The 16,336-nt window shown below is 35.5% G+C and overlaps 1 protein-coding gene and 1 pseudogene across 1 annotated transcript; one reads left to right on the top strand and one right to left on the bottom strand.

Annotated features, from left to right (window-relative positions):
* Window positions 1–330: 330 nt before the first annotated feature.
* On the top strand, window positions 331–2,915 carry LOC145007201 (DNA-directed RNA polymerase II subunit RPB2-like; annotated as a pseudogene).
* A 2,934-nt stretch (window positions 2,916–5,849) lies between these two features.
* Window positions 5,850–7,779, bottom strand: LOC145007200 (uncharacterized). Its single transcript, XM_078966180.1, has 3 exons — window positions 7,449–7,779; window positions 6,180–6,829; window positions 5,850–6,089 (listed from the first exon to the last, which is right to left on the bottom strand). Exons 1-3 carry the CDS (start codon window positions 7,777–7,779, stop codon window positions 5,850–5,852), a joined length of 1,221 nt encoding a protein of 406 aa, XP_078822306.1.
* Between the last annotated feature and the right edge of the window lie 8,557 nt (window positions 7,780–16,336).

Raw genomic sequence — 16,336 nt, 5'->3', positions numbered from 1 at the left:
AGCATTTTTGTGCGCCCTAAAATTAGTGTCCAACAAAAAAATTTAAAAACACAGAGGACACCTATCCTAAAAAATGTGTCGTGTTACCCTATCGCTTTATATCTTATTTAATGAGATGCACATTCTATTCTTTCGCTGTTTGGGGAGAAATGAAAATCCCAAAATTTTGAAAGGCTGCCATTTATCCTCTACCTTATTTCCATCGTTCTTCTCCTTTTCACTGATGAATACTCAAAAAAACCCTAATATCATCACCACTCCTCTTTTCTCGCACAACAAAATCGCAACATCACCAAATCTCTGCCCTCACACTACTTCTCTTTGTTAAATATGAAAAAACCGTCAATCGGTAACCCCTCCCCTTGGATTTGGTTTCTAGGGCTTGAATCAACATTTCCCCCACAACTTCGTTTAAGGTATGCTAATATCATCTAAAACTTAGTGGGCTCGATCGCACCCTAAATATGAGCTTCTACCTACAATAATCGAGACCACAGTCTAAAAATACCCTCCTTCCAATCCTTAGACTACAAAACCTGAGTTATATACTTTTTACAGGGGTGAAGAGAAGAAGATGGGTACACTTGTGAAGGAAGATTTTTGTCGTCCGGAACGATCTAACACCATGGTAAAAAAAACACCGTTAACGGTGTTTCCTTTCTTTTCTAAAACCAAACTGGTATTTTGACCTCCTTTTTTAAGTATAGGGTATGCGACATGGTTCTCATGATAAATTGGATAATTATGGTCTTGCTCCTTCGGTGAGTACTGTCATCTTAGGGTGAGGAAGTGATTATTGGGAAGACAACACCAATTGCTCAAGATGATGCTGAAGGGCAATCCTCCAGATACATTCGTCGGGATCTCAGTACAAGCTTACGTCACAGTGAAAATGGAATGGTTGATCAGGTACTTCCCGGTTTCCCTGCCCGGCTGCTTGTGTTTTTGAATCGTATCATCATCAACATCAAAAACACTACAAAGAAAAGAGATTTCAAGGTTTAAAATTTTAATCCCCAATATAATATATTAAATCTTGATATGTATTAGCGGAAAAACAGATACCTGTCATTTAGACCACCTGCATATTGCATGTCTGGCACAACTATTGTGCAAGTGAGGGTGAGGTCAGTGAGGATACCACAGATTGGATATAAATTTAGCAGTAGACATGATCAAAAGGGAACGGTTGGGATGAATTACACACAGGAAGACATGCCATGGATTGTGGAAGGGATCACTCCTGATATCATTGTGAATCCTCATTCTATTCCTTCTCATATGTTGGAAATTTCTAAGAAAGAAGATCAACAACGATAAGCATTACTCAGTTCTGTTTAGGGACTACAATTCACTTGTTGCTACTGTTTGTATTAACCACTTAGCCTCATTTCTTAAAGGGGCTGGAAAATTGTATGTTGGAAATTTTCATTACAATAAGAAAGAAGATCAACTTTACCAGGATTCTCAATCTTTTTTTTTTTCCATAAAATAACCAACAGGTATAAATTAGAAATTTCAAATGTCACAATAAATGTAAAAGGTGATCTTTTTAAATGTGTTTATTATAATCTAGCTTTGTTTACTTGTCAGGTGTTTAAATGGATCATCAATGTTCTAACTATCTTTATTTCATCATTCAAGGTAGAAGGAATCATCCATGTTGTAAACAAATATGTTATAAAAAATTTGATTCTCAAGAAACATTCTCTAAGATCAGAGAGAGAAGTTTTCTACTAAAGATGGTGCTCCATCTGTCATATTATCCAAGTTTCATGCATGATGAATTTTATGGATAGTGATGTAGATGAAATAAATTCTTCCAAATTTACCCTGAGACAGAGGACACGTAGTTTACCTCATTGTTAAGATGTTGGTCTCGAGTAATTGGTGAAAATCACCATGTTAAAATATTTTTTGGGCATCAGGTTTGTTATATATATATATATATATATATATATATATATATATATATATATATATATATATATTGTAAATGAGATTTTGGAAAAATTATTTTTGATGTTTTGATCAATTTTTTCGGCTTCAGGGTGAAGTTAATTGTGTGAAGTGGGACCCAACAGGTTCACTATTGGCTTTGTGTTCCGATGACACCACTGAAAAGGTTATATTTGTCTTTTTACAAGCATTATTCATCTTTTTTTTCCTATATCATTCTTAAATTGAAACACTAATAATAATGATAATTTATACTTGTTCAGATTTGGAGTATGAAGCAGGAGATGATCTAAGATATCATACTAAGGTGATTCATTTTGAGTAATAATTTTTTTAGTTTAATAAACTGTGGTTATTTAAATTGGGAATATTAAATTTTATTACTAAGTAATTGAATTAAACATTACAGGATATATACTTAGTGAAATGGAGTCCAACTTGGGCACCATTAATCTGAACAAAAAATATTTGAAGTAATGTTGAAGCACTAACTCTATAAATATGTGCTTTGTTTTTGCAGAATGTTAGTCACAATGCTTATGGCCAATATCCTTATGCTAAGGAATTTGGTATAAAAATTAGCCAAAATTTGATGTATTTCCAATTTTTTTTTACCTTTTCTAGCTTAAATACCATGACACAGGACGTGAAAGGGATCCTTATTCTTATGTTGAAGCACTAACTTTATAACTAATCGTTTTTTTACGTGTTTAAATTTCTTGCATTCTAATGATCTTTAGTTTTGATAGAAAATTGTTAATGATGGAATAGTCACCAGCTGGATTTGCATAAATTTTGCACGAAATGTTCAAGATAATATTGCTAAAGCTTTATGTCAAGAGCTTGCACAGATGTGCAATACCTCTGGCATGGTATTGTCTAAAAAATAAAACTTGTTTTTTTTTTGTATATTTATATATTTTTTAATAAATGTTTTGTTTTTGCAGGTTTTTTAGAATGTTTTGGATACGTGTCTTCCGCTGCTAGGTTATACTTTCTACCTGAAAATCTATTTTGTTACCTTTGTGTTTGGGTAGATTCTTCACTGTTACAATGTTGTAATTGGAAGAAATCGTAAGTACTAAGTAGGATGCTGTAATAAACTAATAACTGATAGTACATTTGCACTAACTAGATTTGCTTATAATATTATGCCATGGTTCTATATGTCATTTACACATCATTTGGACCAATGGAAGCAGGTTTATAGCTGGCTTCTAAGGTTCAACACACAAAACATCGTTTAATTTTGTTTTCTGAGATAATGTTAAGGCGTGATGTTCATGATAGATACTATTTGCGGATATTGACAAGTGGTATGATTAGTGGCGATCAGTTGGAAGTCAAACGGATATTTGCATTAATTTCACAACCCCTTGAGGACTTTAAAGATCTTTACTATCCATCATTTGCTGAATGGGTTTCATGTAAGGTGCAAACCTTTTCCTCCAATCATATTTATCTTATTAAAGGGATTATGTTTCTGCTATATGCCAATATGCTTTCCTGAGACTCTAGTTCTTTTGGGTTCTACTTGGTAGATACAAGTTTTTTCATACTACATCTTTATGGTTAAGGTTAAACTTATGGATGCAGGTTTTTTCATACTACATCTTTATGGAGGATATATTGGATAGCCATGCAATCTCTGTTCTATTAGGTAAATAAATGGAAGATACATTGTTATTTCATCAAATTATCCCTTTATTATATATTTATGCTGTCTTTGTGTCCAATTCAAGTGTGTATTCTTTTAAAAGTAGAATGAAAATGACAAGTGATTTTGTGTTGTGTTTACAGGGTTGATGAAAGCGAATAGCTCTAGAGTTAGAAGAGGAAAAGAAAGCTCAAGCTGAAAGAGATAAGATGCTGCAAATACAAGTGTTGGATTCATCATTTCAATTGTTAGTATGAAACACATATTAGATTAGATGAATGCAAATTTATATATATTGTAAGAACTAGAATTTTATGACATTAAATTTTATTCAATGGATTGTATTCTTTTGTATATGATATTTTATTTCTATTATGAGACAATTAATGCAAATTTAATTTAAAAATTAATATATACATAAATATATTCTTTTAAACATTTAAATTTACGATATGCAAAAATGTGTGTCATCTTTATTTATGACATGGCCTTTCTTGATAGGGGTTTTAATGATACACATTGCGTGTCATAAATGCGTCGTAAATGCGCGTCGTGTATAGACGACGCACAAAAGCGTGTCGTCTCTCGTTATGACAGGGCCTTCCTTGTCGTGCATTTGCGCATCGTCTGAGCGTTTTACGAAACGCATTGCGCGTCGTAAAAGGTTGTTTTTCTAGTAGTCCCATTTACCCATAGGTACCGGTAAAGGTTCTAAATTCCCATACGGTTTCTGATGTTGTGCTTTAACCCTCACACATGTCACACACTCAGCCACATACTTAACAACATCAAGCTTCATCGTCGACCACCAGTAGTAGGGTTTCAGATCCTTATACATCTTTGTGCTGCTAGGATGAATCGAGTATATGGTCTTGTGAGATTTCTCCATCAAAAGATTTCTTATTCCTCCTGTCTTAGGTACCCAAATCTTATCTTCGAATACCTTCAACCCTTGGTTGTTTGTACCGAACACTAACGTTTTGCCCCAACGTTCTTCCTTTCGGTCATTTTTCTCTGAAGCTTCCTCTTGAGCTTTCTTTATACTTTCCACAACTGTCGAGACAACTTTAATTTTCAACGCTCTTGGCCTTTTCTTTTCAAGGTTTACCTTCCAACTGAGAGCATCAGTAACAACATTTGCTTTATCAGGGTGGTAAATTATCTCACAGTCGTATTCATTGAGTAACTCTAGCCAGCGTCGTTGCCTCATGTTCAATTCCTTCTGATTAAAGAGAAATTGAAGATTCTTATGATCAGTGAAAATTTTGCACTTTGTGCCATAAAGATAATGCCTCCATATCTTTAGGGTGAATACTACCGCTTCCAACTCCAAATCATGAGTGGGGTAGTTCTTTTCATGCTCTTTCAATTGTCGAGATGCATATGCTATCACCTTTTCTCTTTGATGTAGAACACATCCCAACCTGACTACCGACGCATCGCTATACACTGTGAAGTCTTCAAATCCATCGGGTAGAGAAAAAATCAGTGCTTCATATAATTTCTTATTTAGCTTCTCGAATGCTTCCTTATGCTTCTCACTCCAAGCATAAGTAGCTCCCTTGTGGGTTAAAGCTGTCAATGGAGCAGTTATCGAAGAAAAGCCTTGGATAAATCTTCGATAATATCCAGGTAATTCTAGAAAGCTTCGGATATCCGTAGGACTCTTTGGTTGTTCCCACTTTGTCATAGCTTCAATCTTAGCTGGGTCAACCATAATCCGTTCTTTGTTAACCAAACGACCTAAAAATCGGACTTCTTGAATCCATAAATCACATTTGGAGAACATCGCATACAACTTCTCCTTCTTTAATACTTCTAACACTTATCGCAAGTGTCTTCCATGCTCCTCCTGGCTTTTCTAGTAAATAAGAATGTCATCTATGAACACTATCACAGATTTATCTAGGAATGGTTTACAAACCCTGTTCATTAAATCCATGAAGGCTTCTAGAGCATTGGTTAGTCCAAATGACATAACCAAAAACTCATAGTGTCCATATCTTTTTCTGAATGCAGTCTTCTCAATAACCTGCTCTCTTACCTTTAGTTGATGATATCCTGACCTAAGATCAATCTTCGAGAAATAGCTCGAACCTTGCAACTGATGAAATAGGTCATCAATTCTTGGCAACGGGTACTTGTTCTTTATTGTTGCCTTGTTTAGCTTCTTGTAATCTATACATATTCTCATGCTCCCATCTTTCTTCTTCACGAATAACACCGGAGCACCTCAGGGTGATGAACTAGGTCTAATAAAACCTTTTTCCAACAACTCCTGAAGTTGCGTCATAAGCTCCTTCATCCATGTCAGTGCTAATCGATATGGGGCTTTTGTTATTGGTGTTGTTCCTAGTAACAAGTCTATTCTAAACTCCACTTGTATATCAGGGGGCAATCCAGGAAGATTCTCAGGAAAAACTTCCAGATAGTCAAACACCGCTGGTATACTTTGCATATCCTTTTTCTCTTTCTTAGCATCGATCACGAATGCCAAGTATGAAGTGCATCCTTTAGATAAACATTTTCTGGATTTCATTAGGGAAATGATTCCAGAATTTACTCTACGCTTATCTCCGTATAACATAAACAACTCCTTTCCAAACGGGTTTACCATCACTATCTTTTTCTTGCACAGTATTTCGGCATTATTGGCACTAAGCCAATCCATCCCTAGAACGATGTCAAAACCATTTAACTCGATGGGTAACAGCTTTTCTTGGAATTCATTTCCATTCAGGTCGATGATGATATTCCTAATATAATCGCTAACACGTATGAATTTTCCACTAGCAACTTCTACAATTAGGGCATCATCTAGCTTTTCTATAGGCGATGCTGTTCTTTCACCAAATTTATATGATATAAAGGAGTAATTCGCTCCGGAATCAAACAATAAAATAGCAGACAATCCATTTACTAGAAAAGTACCTGAAGCGACATCCGTTGCATCCTTTGCAGCTTCCAATGTCATTTGGAAAGCTCTAACTTTTGGCTTTGGTGGGAGATTGGGCTTCGCTGCCTCTATCTTCTTCGGGCAATCCTTTAAAATGTTCCCTTCATCATGGCATCCATACCACAACCTTTTGTTGGTTATGCACTTGCTGGTGTAGTGCCCTGGATTTCCACATTTAAAACAAGTGACCTCCTCGTCACATTTCCCAACATGTTTCTTCTTACATTTATCACACCATTTTGCTTCGGCTCCTCCTCCTAATTTTCTCAAACCATATTTTGTGAACTTACTTTTCTTGTTGGAACCTGAAGCTCCTTCAAACTTTCTCTTTTCGCCAACTTCTGCCCTCTCCTGATTCCTTTCTTTTAATTGGGTTTCCACATTTTTAGTTGCTCAGACTGCTGTCTTCAGAGTAGCTGCCATCTTGACCGTTGGGCTAAAGTCGGCTGACAGTCCATTTGCAAACCTCACAATTTTTTAGAGTTCAGTTGGCACTAAATATGGAAATAGCTTCATCTTTTCGGTAAATGCAGTAGCATAGTCGTCTATGCTCATTTTTCCTTTTTTCAAGTTCTGAATTCATTGTTTAGATCTGTCAGATCTATCTTTGAGAAGTAATGTATCTTTAACTGCTCGAAGAACATTTCCCAAGACATTTTAGGGCTTCTCCATATGGCATCATGTCTGCCAATAACTTCCACCAACTTAAAACTCCGGTCTTTATTTTTCTGACCGCAAAAACAGTTTTCTGCTTATCGCTACAGTTGCAGCTTTCAAATACCATCTGCATTTCGAAGATCCAGTCCATTATTTCTATAGGCTTTGGGCTTCCAGAAAGACTTGGTGGTTTGGCGCCCAAGAAATTCTTATACATACGCCCATCTTTGTGGATTTCCCTCTTCGGGTTATTCCTTTCTACCACTGTAGGTTCCACTTGACTGAAAGTACGGTTGTAATTTCCATCCTCTGACCGTCCGTCATTTAATTCATGTTGTTCAACAAGCATTGAAGGTTCAATCATGTTGTTCAACAATAGTTGCCTCATTTCCTCCCTTTGTTCAGCCATCATTGCCTGAACTATGGCTTGTACTCCATCCATGGTGATGGGTTCTGGTGCAGCTCCTGCTATCGGCACCTGTTCCACCACTTGGGGTTGAGGTTGGTGGTTTCTATTTTCATTTCCAGTTCCACTTCGAGTTCTCTCCATTTGATCTATACACCAAATTAGGAAAATTTAGATTCTAGTTCTAGTATCGTAGTCATACGATTAGAATCCTAAACACATAAGGTTTCCAGATCTGGTCGGCAACAAACCATAGATCCGAACAAATAATGGCATATATGACAAACATATAACATTTAGCACAGAAAAGTATTTTAGGCATCTTTCCTATAGTATACTAGTGCTCATGTCTAAAATATGGTAGACACTCATCTCACGATCATCACTTAACATTCTAAATTTAAGTCTAGAAATCATACAAATTCCTAGTTCACTTAAACTAATGCTCTGATACCAACTGTGACATCCCCAAATTTCTCGGCCAGAAAAGACCGATTTAGTTTATGCTTTTAAAATAAATTCAGAGTAATCTCCAAAAAGATGTTGCGGAATTTGTTCCCAAAAAAAATATAATAAAAATTTATCAAAACATTTGTAAAAGAAAAATATTTTTATTATATAAAAAAACCTCAGGATGTCATGTTCCGATACCGACCAAACGCATAAACAATACATTATAAGCCTTACAACAGTTATTTACAACTACTGGCCTATAATCGAAAAGACTCTTATTGTCATCCAACTATGCTCTGGGTCCATTACCTGTAATATAAAAAGCTGAGTGGTTCAGGCTTGGGATCCTGGTGAGCATATAGGGTTTTCAACCCACAAATAATAAATTTATTAATTTTCATTAAGCCACAATAAATTTATTAATTTCATCAAAAACTATAGCCTTGATTACCCATTCCCGTTATCGTCACTTTACGTCCCTAAACACCTATCATAAGGGACCTGGCCTAAGGATTTTCATCGAGGTGACAACACTACTTTAGGGATCCCTTAACAATTTATGTCAAATAAGGCAACCATGTGGGGGATGGAGCATACCATTGAACACTAAGTTCACAAACACCCATAGGTTGCGATCCTGTCACACCCCAAAACCTGAACGGCAGAATTGTTCAGGGGTGGAGGATGTCATGTATAATATCACAACAATGCAAAGTAGTAAACAAGCAACAACATCATCCATTGCATTAATAATATAATTTCATACAAGTGTGTTCTGTCAAGTTATATAGACACCAAAAAGTACATCAAAATAAAAGAGGAGTCTTGAACAAGATCCATCTTCTCAAAAACCTAGCATTGATACCTGTCTACTGGTGACCTGAGAATACAAGTTATTTTGAAAGCGAGTATCAACTTTAAAGCTGGTGAGATCATAAGTATATTAGTGTCTGAGTTTGTATGAAAGCATTTGTAAGATGTAATGTATAAGTTTTGTAAAGTTTGTATTTGTTTGAACACTCCTACAAAACCCTATGTTTCCTACTAAAAGTAGCCTTCTACCAAAGCATCTAGTGACTGTGTGTGTGTCTCTTGAAAGAGTGTGTATTTTCCCAAATCCGAACATCATTAACCAAAAATATAGTTTTTACATTACTGTGCATTGTGTGCATGTTCACGAAGTGAATGTAATGGGAAAAATATTATAGTACTGTAGTGTTGTATTAAGTAACTACTATTTTACTAACTACCTTAAGTAATTGTAAATTTTAAGGTAACATGTGATCGGCTTGTATCTTGCTACCGACTCAATAGTAAAACGACAATATAAGATGTAGTAAAAATGACGTTTGGCACCCGTAGACTTGCAAGTCCCACTGTAGCGAGCAACAAGGTGTAGGATAGTCAATATAGTATAGATCTATACTCAAACTCATATGCTCCTCAATTAAGGAGATTTTGATACAAAAACAGTCATGGCAGGTAGTGCCATGCCCTGTTTAATGGCTCACATAACTGTGTTAATGTATATGTGTGCTAGCTGTATTGTGTGTTCTTTCTCTGTCTAGCCTATATGTTTGTTTCTCGTTATAGTGCCTTTTGTTTGTTTCTCATCATAGTGTTAACATGTTTGTATACCCTTGCTACCCAAGGGCATTGTATCCTTTAACTCATGTATGAACTGACTCATTGTAGGTTTCATTGTTCTAGTACTAGTATTAGTATCATTCTAAACTACTCCTATAGTAGTTTACTAGCAATGTATGATCATGTTTGAATACCCTTGCTACCCAAGGGCATGGAATGGTTATGAAGGAAATAACGTTTTATATCTATATACATATACATAATATACAACTAGGATTCAAACGACCTTCGGACAACTAACCTTGATACCCTAAGTCCACAACCAAACAAGGAACAGGAAGTAGGGTAGGCTAGCAGTCCTAAGTCCTTTCAGTCCTAATTATATAACTATATCTATATAGATACATCGAATATAAGTGTAAAAGAGTTTAAGTAAAGTATTTAACAAGTGAAAGAGTTTGTAAAATAGTTTTGAAGTAAAGGAGTTTGGTAAACAGTTTGAACAGTAAGAATCCACTAGTTTGGTAGTTATTGATCACATGTGACTGATATAATAACTATAAGTATTAAACTTGTATCCCCCCATAAAAGCATTTAAAAACATTTAAAAGGTTAATTAAGGGGTATGAACTTACCTGTAGTGAGTGGTTTGGATGAATAGATTGTATAGGATGATATGTGTCAAGTGAAGGCTTGAACACACACGTGGATCCTATTTAACATATAATGATACATATATGAATATAATTAGTGTTTAAAGCAACTAATTGTTGAATTGGGACCACCTTAGGGACTAGTAAACACTTATATTGAACTGTTACAACCATATATGATTGTATGAGGGGGGGGGGTATATGGCTTCACAAAGGAGTGTATGGTCAAAATACACACGATATGTGTGTGTGCGACCAAGTGTGCAACCATACATGGTGTGTGCAGTTAGGTGTGGCGGCCATACACCTAGTGTTCTTGGTGTTCTTGGCGTAAGATGTTACCTTTTATGAAGATCCTCAAGGAGATTTGGATGATACTTGAGAGGATTTTTGGGTCCTAGCTTTGTGGAAGTGTAGAAAGTGTTACAAATGGCAAAGTGTTCTATATATATATAGGGTGAGTGTACGGTTGGGATGGGTGTGTGGCTACACACTCTTGTGTGGCACAAAATACTCCTATAGTATCTTATACTTAGGTTCTGTTATCATGTTCTCATTGTGGTAGTGTTGGTAAGTTTTTAGACTTGTTGACACATCACAACCATTCTTGGGCATGTGCTAATCACTCCTCGGACTAGCATAGTTGATCAGGCTATGCCACTTCCAAGACTGACCATACATCCCCAAGCTTACCTGTGATATTCAACAATCGTAATACTTTTGTTCTTCTCATTGTGACATGGATTTTAGTATGAATGCAGGCACATATACTTAGTTAAATATTTTATTATTTAAAAGTATAAACTCTTGATCAGAGTATTTTTAATTCCATTGTATTTATAGTTAGTATATCTTTTATGGGTTGATATACTCAATTCACAACAAACAATGCTCTGATACCAATCTGTCACACCCCAAAACCTGAACGATATAATTGTTCAGGGGTGGAGGACGTCATGTATAATATCACAACAATGCAAAGTAGTAAATAAGCAACAACATCATCCATTGCATCAATAATATAATTTCATACAAGTGTGTTCTGTCAAGTTATATAGACACCAAAAAGTACATCAAAATAAAATAGGAGTCTTGAACAAGCTCCATCTTCTCAAAAACCTGGCACCGATACCTATCTACTGGTGACCTGAGAATACAAGTTATTTTGAAAGCGAGTATCAGCTTTAAAGCTGGTGAGATCATAACTATATTAGTGTTTGAGTTTGTATGAAAGCATTTGTAAGATGTTTGTAAGATGTAATGTATAAGTTTTGTAAAGTTTGTATTTGTTTGAACACTCCTAGAAAACTCTATGTTTCCTAATAAAAGTAGCCTTCTACCAAAGCATCTAGTGACTGTGTGTGTGTCTCTTGAAAGAGTGTGTATTTTCCCAAATTCGAACATCATTAACCAAAAATATAGTTTTTACATTACCGTGCATCGTGTGCATGTTCACGAAGTGAATGTAATGGGAAAAATATTATAGTACTGTAGTGTTGTATTAAGTAATTACTGTTGTACTAACTACCTTAAGCAATTGTAAATTTTAAGGTAACATGTGATCGGCTTGTATCTTGCTACCGACTCAATAGTAAAACGACAATATAAGATGCTGTAAAAATGACGTTTGGCACCCATAGACTTGCAAGTCCCACTGTAGCGAGCAACAAGGTGTAGGATAGTCAATCCAATATAGATCTATACTCAAACTCATATGCTCCTCAATTAAGGAGATTCTGATAGAAAAATAGTCATGGCAGGTAGTGCCATGCCCTATTTAATGGCTCACATAATTGTGTTAATGTATATGTAATGTATATGTGTGCTAGCTGTATTGTGTATTCGTTCTCTGTCTAGCCTGTATGTTTGTTTCATGTTATAGTGCCTTTTGTTTGTTTCTCATCATAGTGTTAACATGTTTGTATACCCTTGCTACCCAAGGGCATTGTATCCTTTGACTCATGTATGAACTGACTCATTGTAGGTTTCATTGTTCTAGTACTAGTATTAGTATCATTCTAAACTACTCCTATAGTAGTTTACTAGAAATGTATGATCATGTTTGAATACCTTTGCTACCCAAGGGCATGGAATGGTTATGAAGGAAATAACGTTTTATATCTATATACATATACATAATATATAACTAAGATTCAAACGACCTTCGGACAACTAACCTTGATACCCTAATTCCACAACCAAACAAGGAACATGAAGTAGGGTAGGCTAGCAGTCCTAAGTCCTTTCAGTCCTACTTATATAACTATATCTATATAGATACACCGAATATAAGTGTAAAAGAGTTTAAGTAAAGTATTTGACAAGTGAAAGAGTTTTTAAAACAGTTTTGAAGTAAAGGAGTTTGGTAAACAGTTTGAACCGTAAGAATCCACTAGTTTGCTAGTTATTGATCACATGTGATTGATATAATAACTATAAGTATTAAACTTGTATCCCCCCATAAAAGCATTTAAAAACATTTAACATGTTAATTAAGGGGTATGAACTCACCTGTAGTGAGTGGTTTGGATGAACAGATTGTATAGGATGATAGGTGTCAAGTGAAGGCTTGAAAACACACGTGGATCCTATTTAGCATATAATGATACATATATGAATATAATTAGTGTTTAAAGCAACTAATTATTGAATTGGGACCACATTAGGGACTAGTAAACACTTATATTGAAGTGTTGCAACCATATATGATTGTATGAAGGGGGGTATATGGCTTCACAAAGGAGTGTATGGTCAAAATACACACCATATGTGTGTGTGCGGTTGGGTGTGCGGCCATACATGGTGTGTGCGGCTGGGTGTGCGGCCATACATGGTGTGTGCGGCCGTACACCTTGTGTTCTTGGTGTTCTTGGTGTAAGATGTTACCTTTTATGAAGATCCTCAAGGAGATTTGGATGATACTTGAGAGGATTTTCGGGTCCTAGCTTTGTGGAAGTGTAGAAAGTGTTCCAAATGGCTAAGTGTTCTATATATATAGGGTGAGTGTGCGGTTAGCATGGGTGTGTGGCCACACACTCTTGTGTGCGGCCGCACACACCTTGTGTTGGTGTGATTGGCTCAAATGCAAGGCGATACACCCACAATACTGATCCCACGACCCCTACCCTGCCTATACTAGGCTTTAAACACTCTAATTGACTGCAAATAATGCTAGAAAATAGCAAAAACGAGTTTAACTTTGATAAGAAATGAAGAATGTAAGCTAGAAATTTTCGGGTTGTCACAGATCCTGCTAGCGTTCCATTGGACTGTGTTGGATTTGTGTCTAAGTCCATAAGTATATTTGGTATGTACTTGACCCGACTCGGCATGGTCCATTTGGGTTGCATGGCATCATGCATTTGGATAGACTAAAATGAGAGAAATAACACTTAAGGTTTGGTAATATATTATAAGTTCTAATATATAAATAAGATTATTTAATTAGTATTGATCAAGAATTAATTTGGAGTTAATTCGGTGATTAAAAGGAGACTAATTAAATATATGGGTTGATTGTGTAAATCATCCCTACTAGTATACTGGGCTAATGCTCCATGGATTATCAAGTTGGGCTAAATCCCATAGGATGCTCCATGGATGCTCCATGATGTTTTTGTACCCATGGATCATGGAAGTGAAAGGCCATGACAATTAGGGTTTACATGGTGTAACCCTACTTGTGACACACTATATATGTATCGTATTCTTGTCAAAATCGGCGACCATGAGAGACTATGAAGGAATGGTGAGGGCTAGCCGATTTCATGAAGTGTATCATTTCTTTCTGAGTTATTACAAGTGCATTTGATGTTGTGAACCATTTGAGGTGTCACACTTGGGGCACTAGGCTCTCGAGCTTCATGGAGTTAAGCTGCATCAACAATGTATGTATTTCTACCTAGTTTATTATTCAAATATCAAAAGATTATATGCTAGTTAGGGTAATACCTTGGAATATTCATATTTGCATGTGTAATAGAGAAAACATAGATCCAAGGTATTTTGTGTTTCATGTACACTTAGGAGTGTTAGAATGCTCATAACCCAACAGTGGTATCAGAGCCTAGGCTTGCTTTCTCTTATACTTGATGCAGATACATTTTTTGAAGCCAAGAAGCAGTCCAGACTGAAAACTCAACTATTTCCTTCAATACACTTGACGAGTTCATTGTTTAATGCGTGAACTCGACGAGTTCTATATAGAAATCGACGAGTTTAGCCCCCTCACAGCTTATCTTCGACTGTTTTGGCTGGAATTGTACTAGGAACATTACCCTAAGCTGATTTTGAACTTGCAAACCTGTTTTTGATGTGGTAATGTTCATGCTAATCCAATTTCAAAGATAATTGTCAATAGATTCATGTTTTGTATTAGTTTAAGGATTAGACTAATTACATGAAAAAGTTTGATTTGAATTATATTATTCTTATGAGTTGCTTAGATCAATAGGAAGTTGTGTGAAATTGTTGTTTTCAATCCAAATTAATCTAAGAGTTGATTCTAAAATGTGTTTTTGTAAATTGTCCTCAAGTTATATGAAAAGTCACATTTAAGATTCATAAAACTCATAAATAATTTCCATAGGTTATGAATAAAGAAAATTCACATTCTTTAATAGTTTAAAGTCTTCCATAACTTATCCTCAATTTATGGAACTTGAAGAGTTTTTGGATTAAAACCACTTTAAACACATAAGTTATGGAAATTGAATAGTTTTGAATAGTTTCAAAACTTGCCCTCAAGTTTTGGAATTTGAAAAGTTTTCCCTTATGAATACTTTAATTCCAAGTTAAGCCCTTAGAATTTTAAGCATTAAAATTCAACCCTTATACTATATAATATTACAAGTTAATAATATATATATATATATATATATATATATATATATATATATATATATATATATATATATATATATATATATAAGAGCAAGTCATCTTACCATTAGTAGGCCTCACTCACGAAGCCGTTCTATAAGGGGGGTATAAGGTTACTGCCTATAAAATGACAGTTTAATGGGTGTCCACTCTCACCCACCGCTTCCTTGACTGGTGGAGGGTCGTTATCCGAACGGGTAAGACAAGGACTATAATTCTCCCTTCATTAGAAGTATTAATGATATATACAAAGTAACTAAACCTTTTATAAATTCCCAATCTTAGTTACTTTAGGAAAATGTGAATAAGGTGTAATCCATGAAATTAGACTTTGCACTTTGTTTAAGTCGGTTAGTGGAGCGTGTGTGGTTAACCGGTACAGTAGCTTGATTTAACAAGGTAGGAAAATGGTAACTTAATATTTATCATAGTATCGGTGGAGCACGTGTGGTTAACCGGCACATCGATTAAGGGGTAAATATTAAGGGTACCAAGTGATTTGCATGGTTACTTCACACCTTGTTTTGTGATCCTCGACATCTCAGTCACAAAACCTAAAGGGCATACTTGACATTGAAACATGTCATTGAACAGTTCAATGAATCTCAAAGATCTAGGAGTTTCAAATACAAGTAAAACCTAATTAAATTATTTCGTTTTCATGGTGGAAATTGGTGAATCGTCATTTGCCTACCTTCAAATATTTTATAGCTTAGATTACGGCATGCCTCTTCCAAGTTATAAAAGTATTGTGTTGGGTCCTAGCCTTAATATTTCATATTGGTTGTTATATTAAGGACTTTAAATCAACTATCTTGAATATCTACCAAAAGATGTCTAGTTCAGACATCTATGGTCTTCCCAAGTCTCTTGAAACTTCACTTCCTCTAATTATTCACCCTTACCCACAAGTTCAAGGTCACTCAAGCCCTAATGGCAAGCAAGGTCTATGTGTGCTCACATCTTGGATATGAAGTCACATATTGACAATCCGAGAGAGTTGGGTGTCAAAGTCTTAAGAATGTTGGGTGTTCAATCACTGTCTAAGTCACATAGTGAGTTACCTTTGGGACTACTATGAAATAGACTATAACATGACCCTTAATGATCTTATCTATTTGCTTGGT

Source organism: Lactuca saligna, chromosome 7 (genome assembly GCF_052625555.1).
Source record: "Lactuca saligna cultivar CGN05327 chromosome 7, ASM5262555v1, whole genome shotgun sequence".
NCBI classification, from domain to species: Eukaryota; Viridiplantae; Streptophyta; class Magnoliopsida; order Asterales; family Asteraceae; genus Lactuca; species Lactuca saligna.
This window is presented reverse-complemented; position numbering and strand designations above follow the sequence as displayed.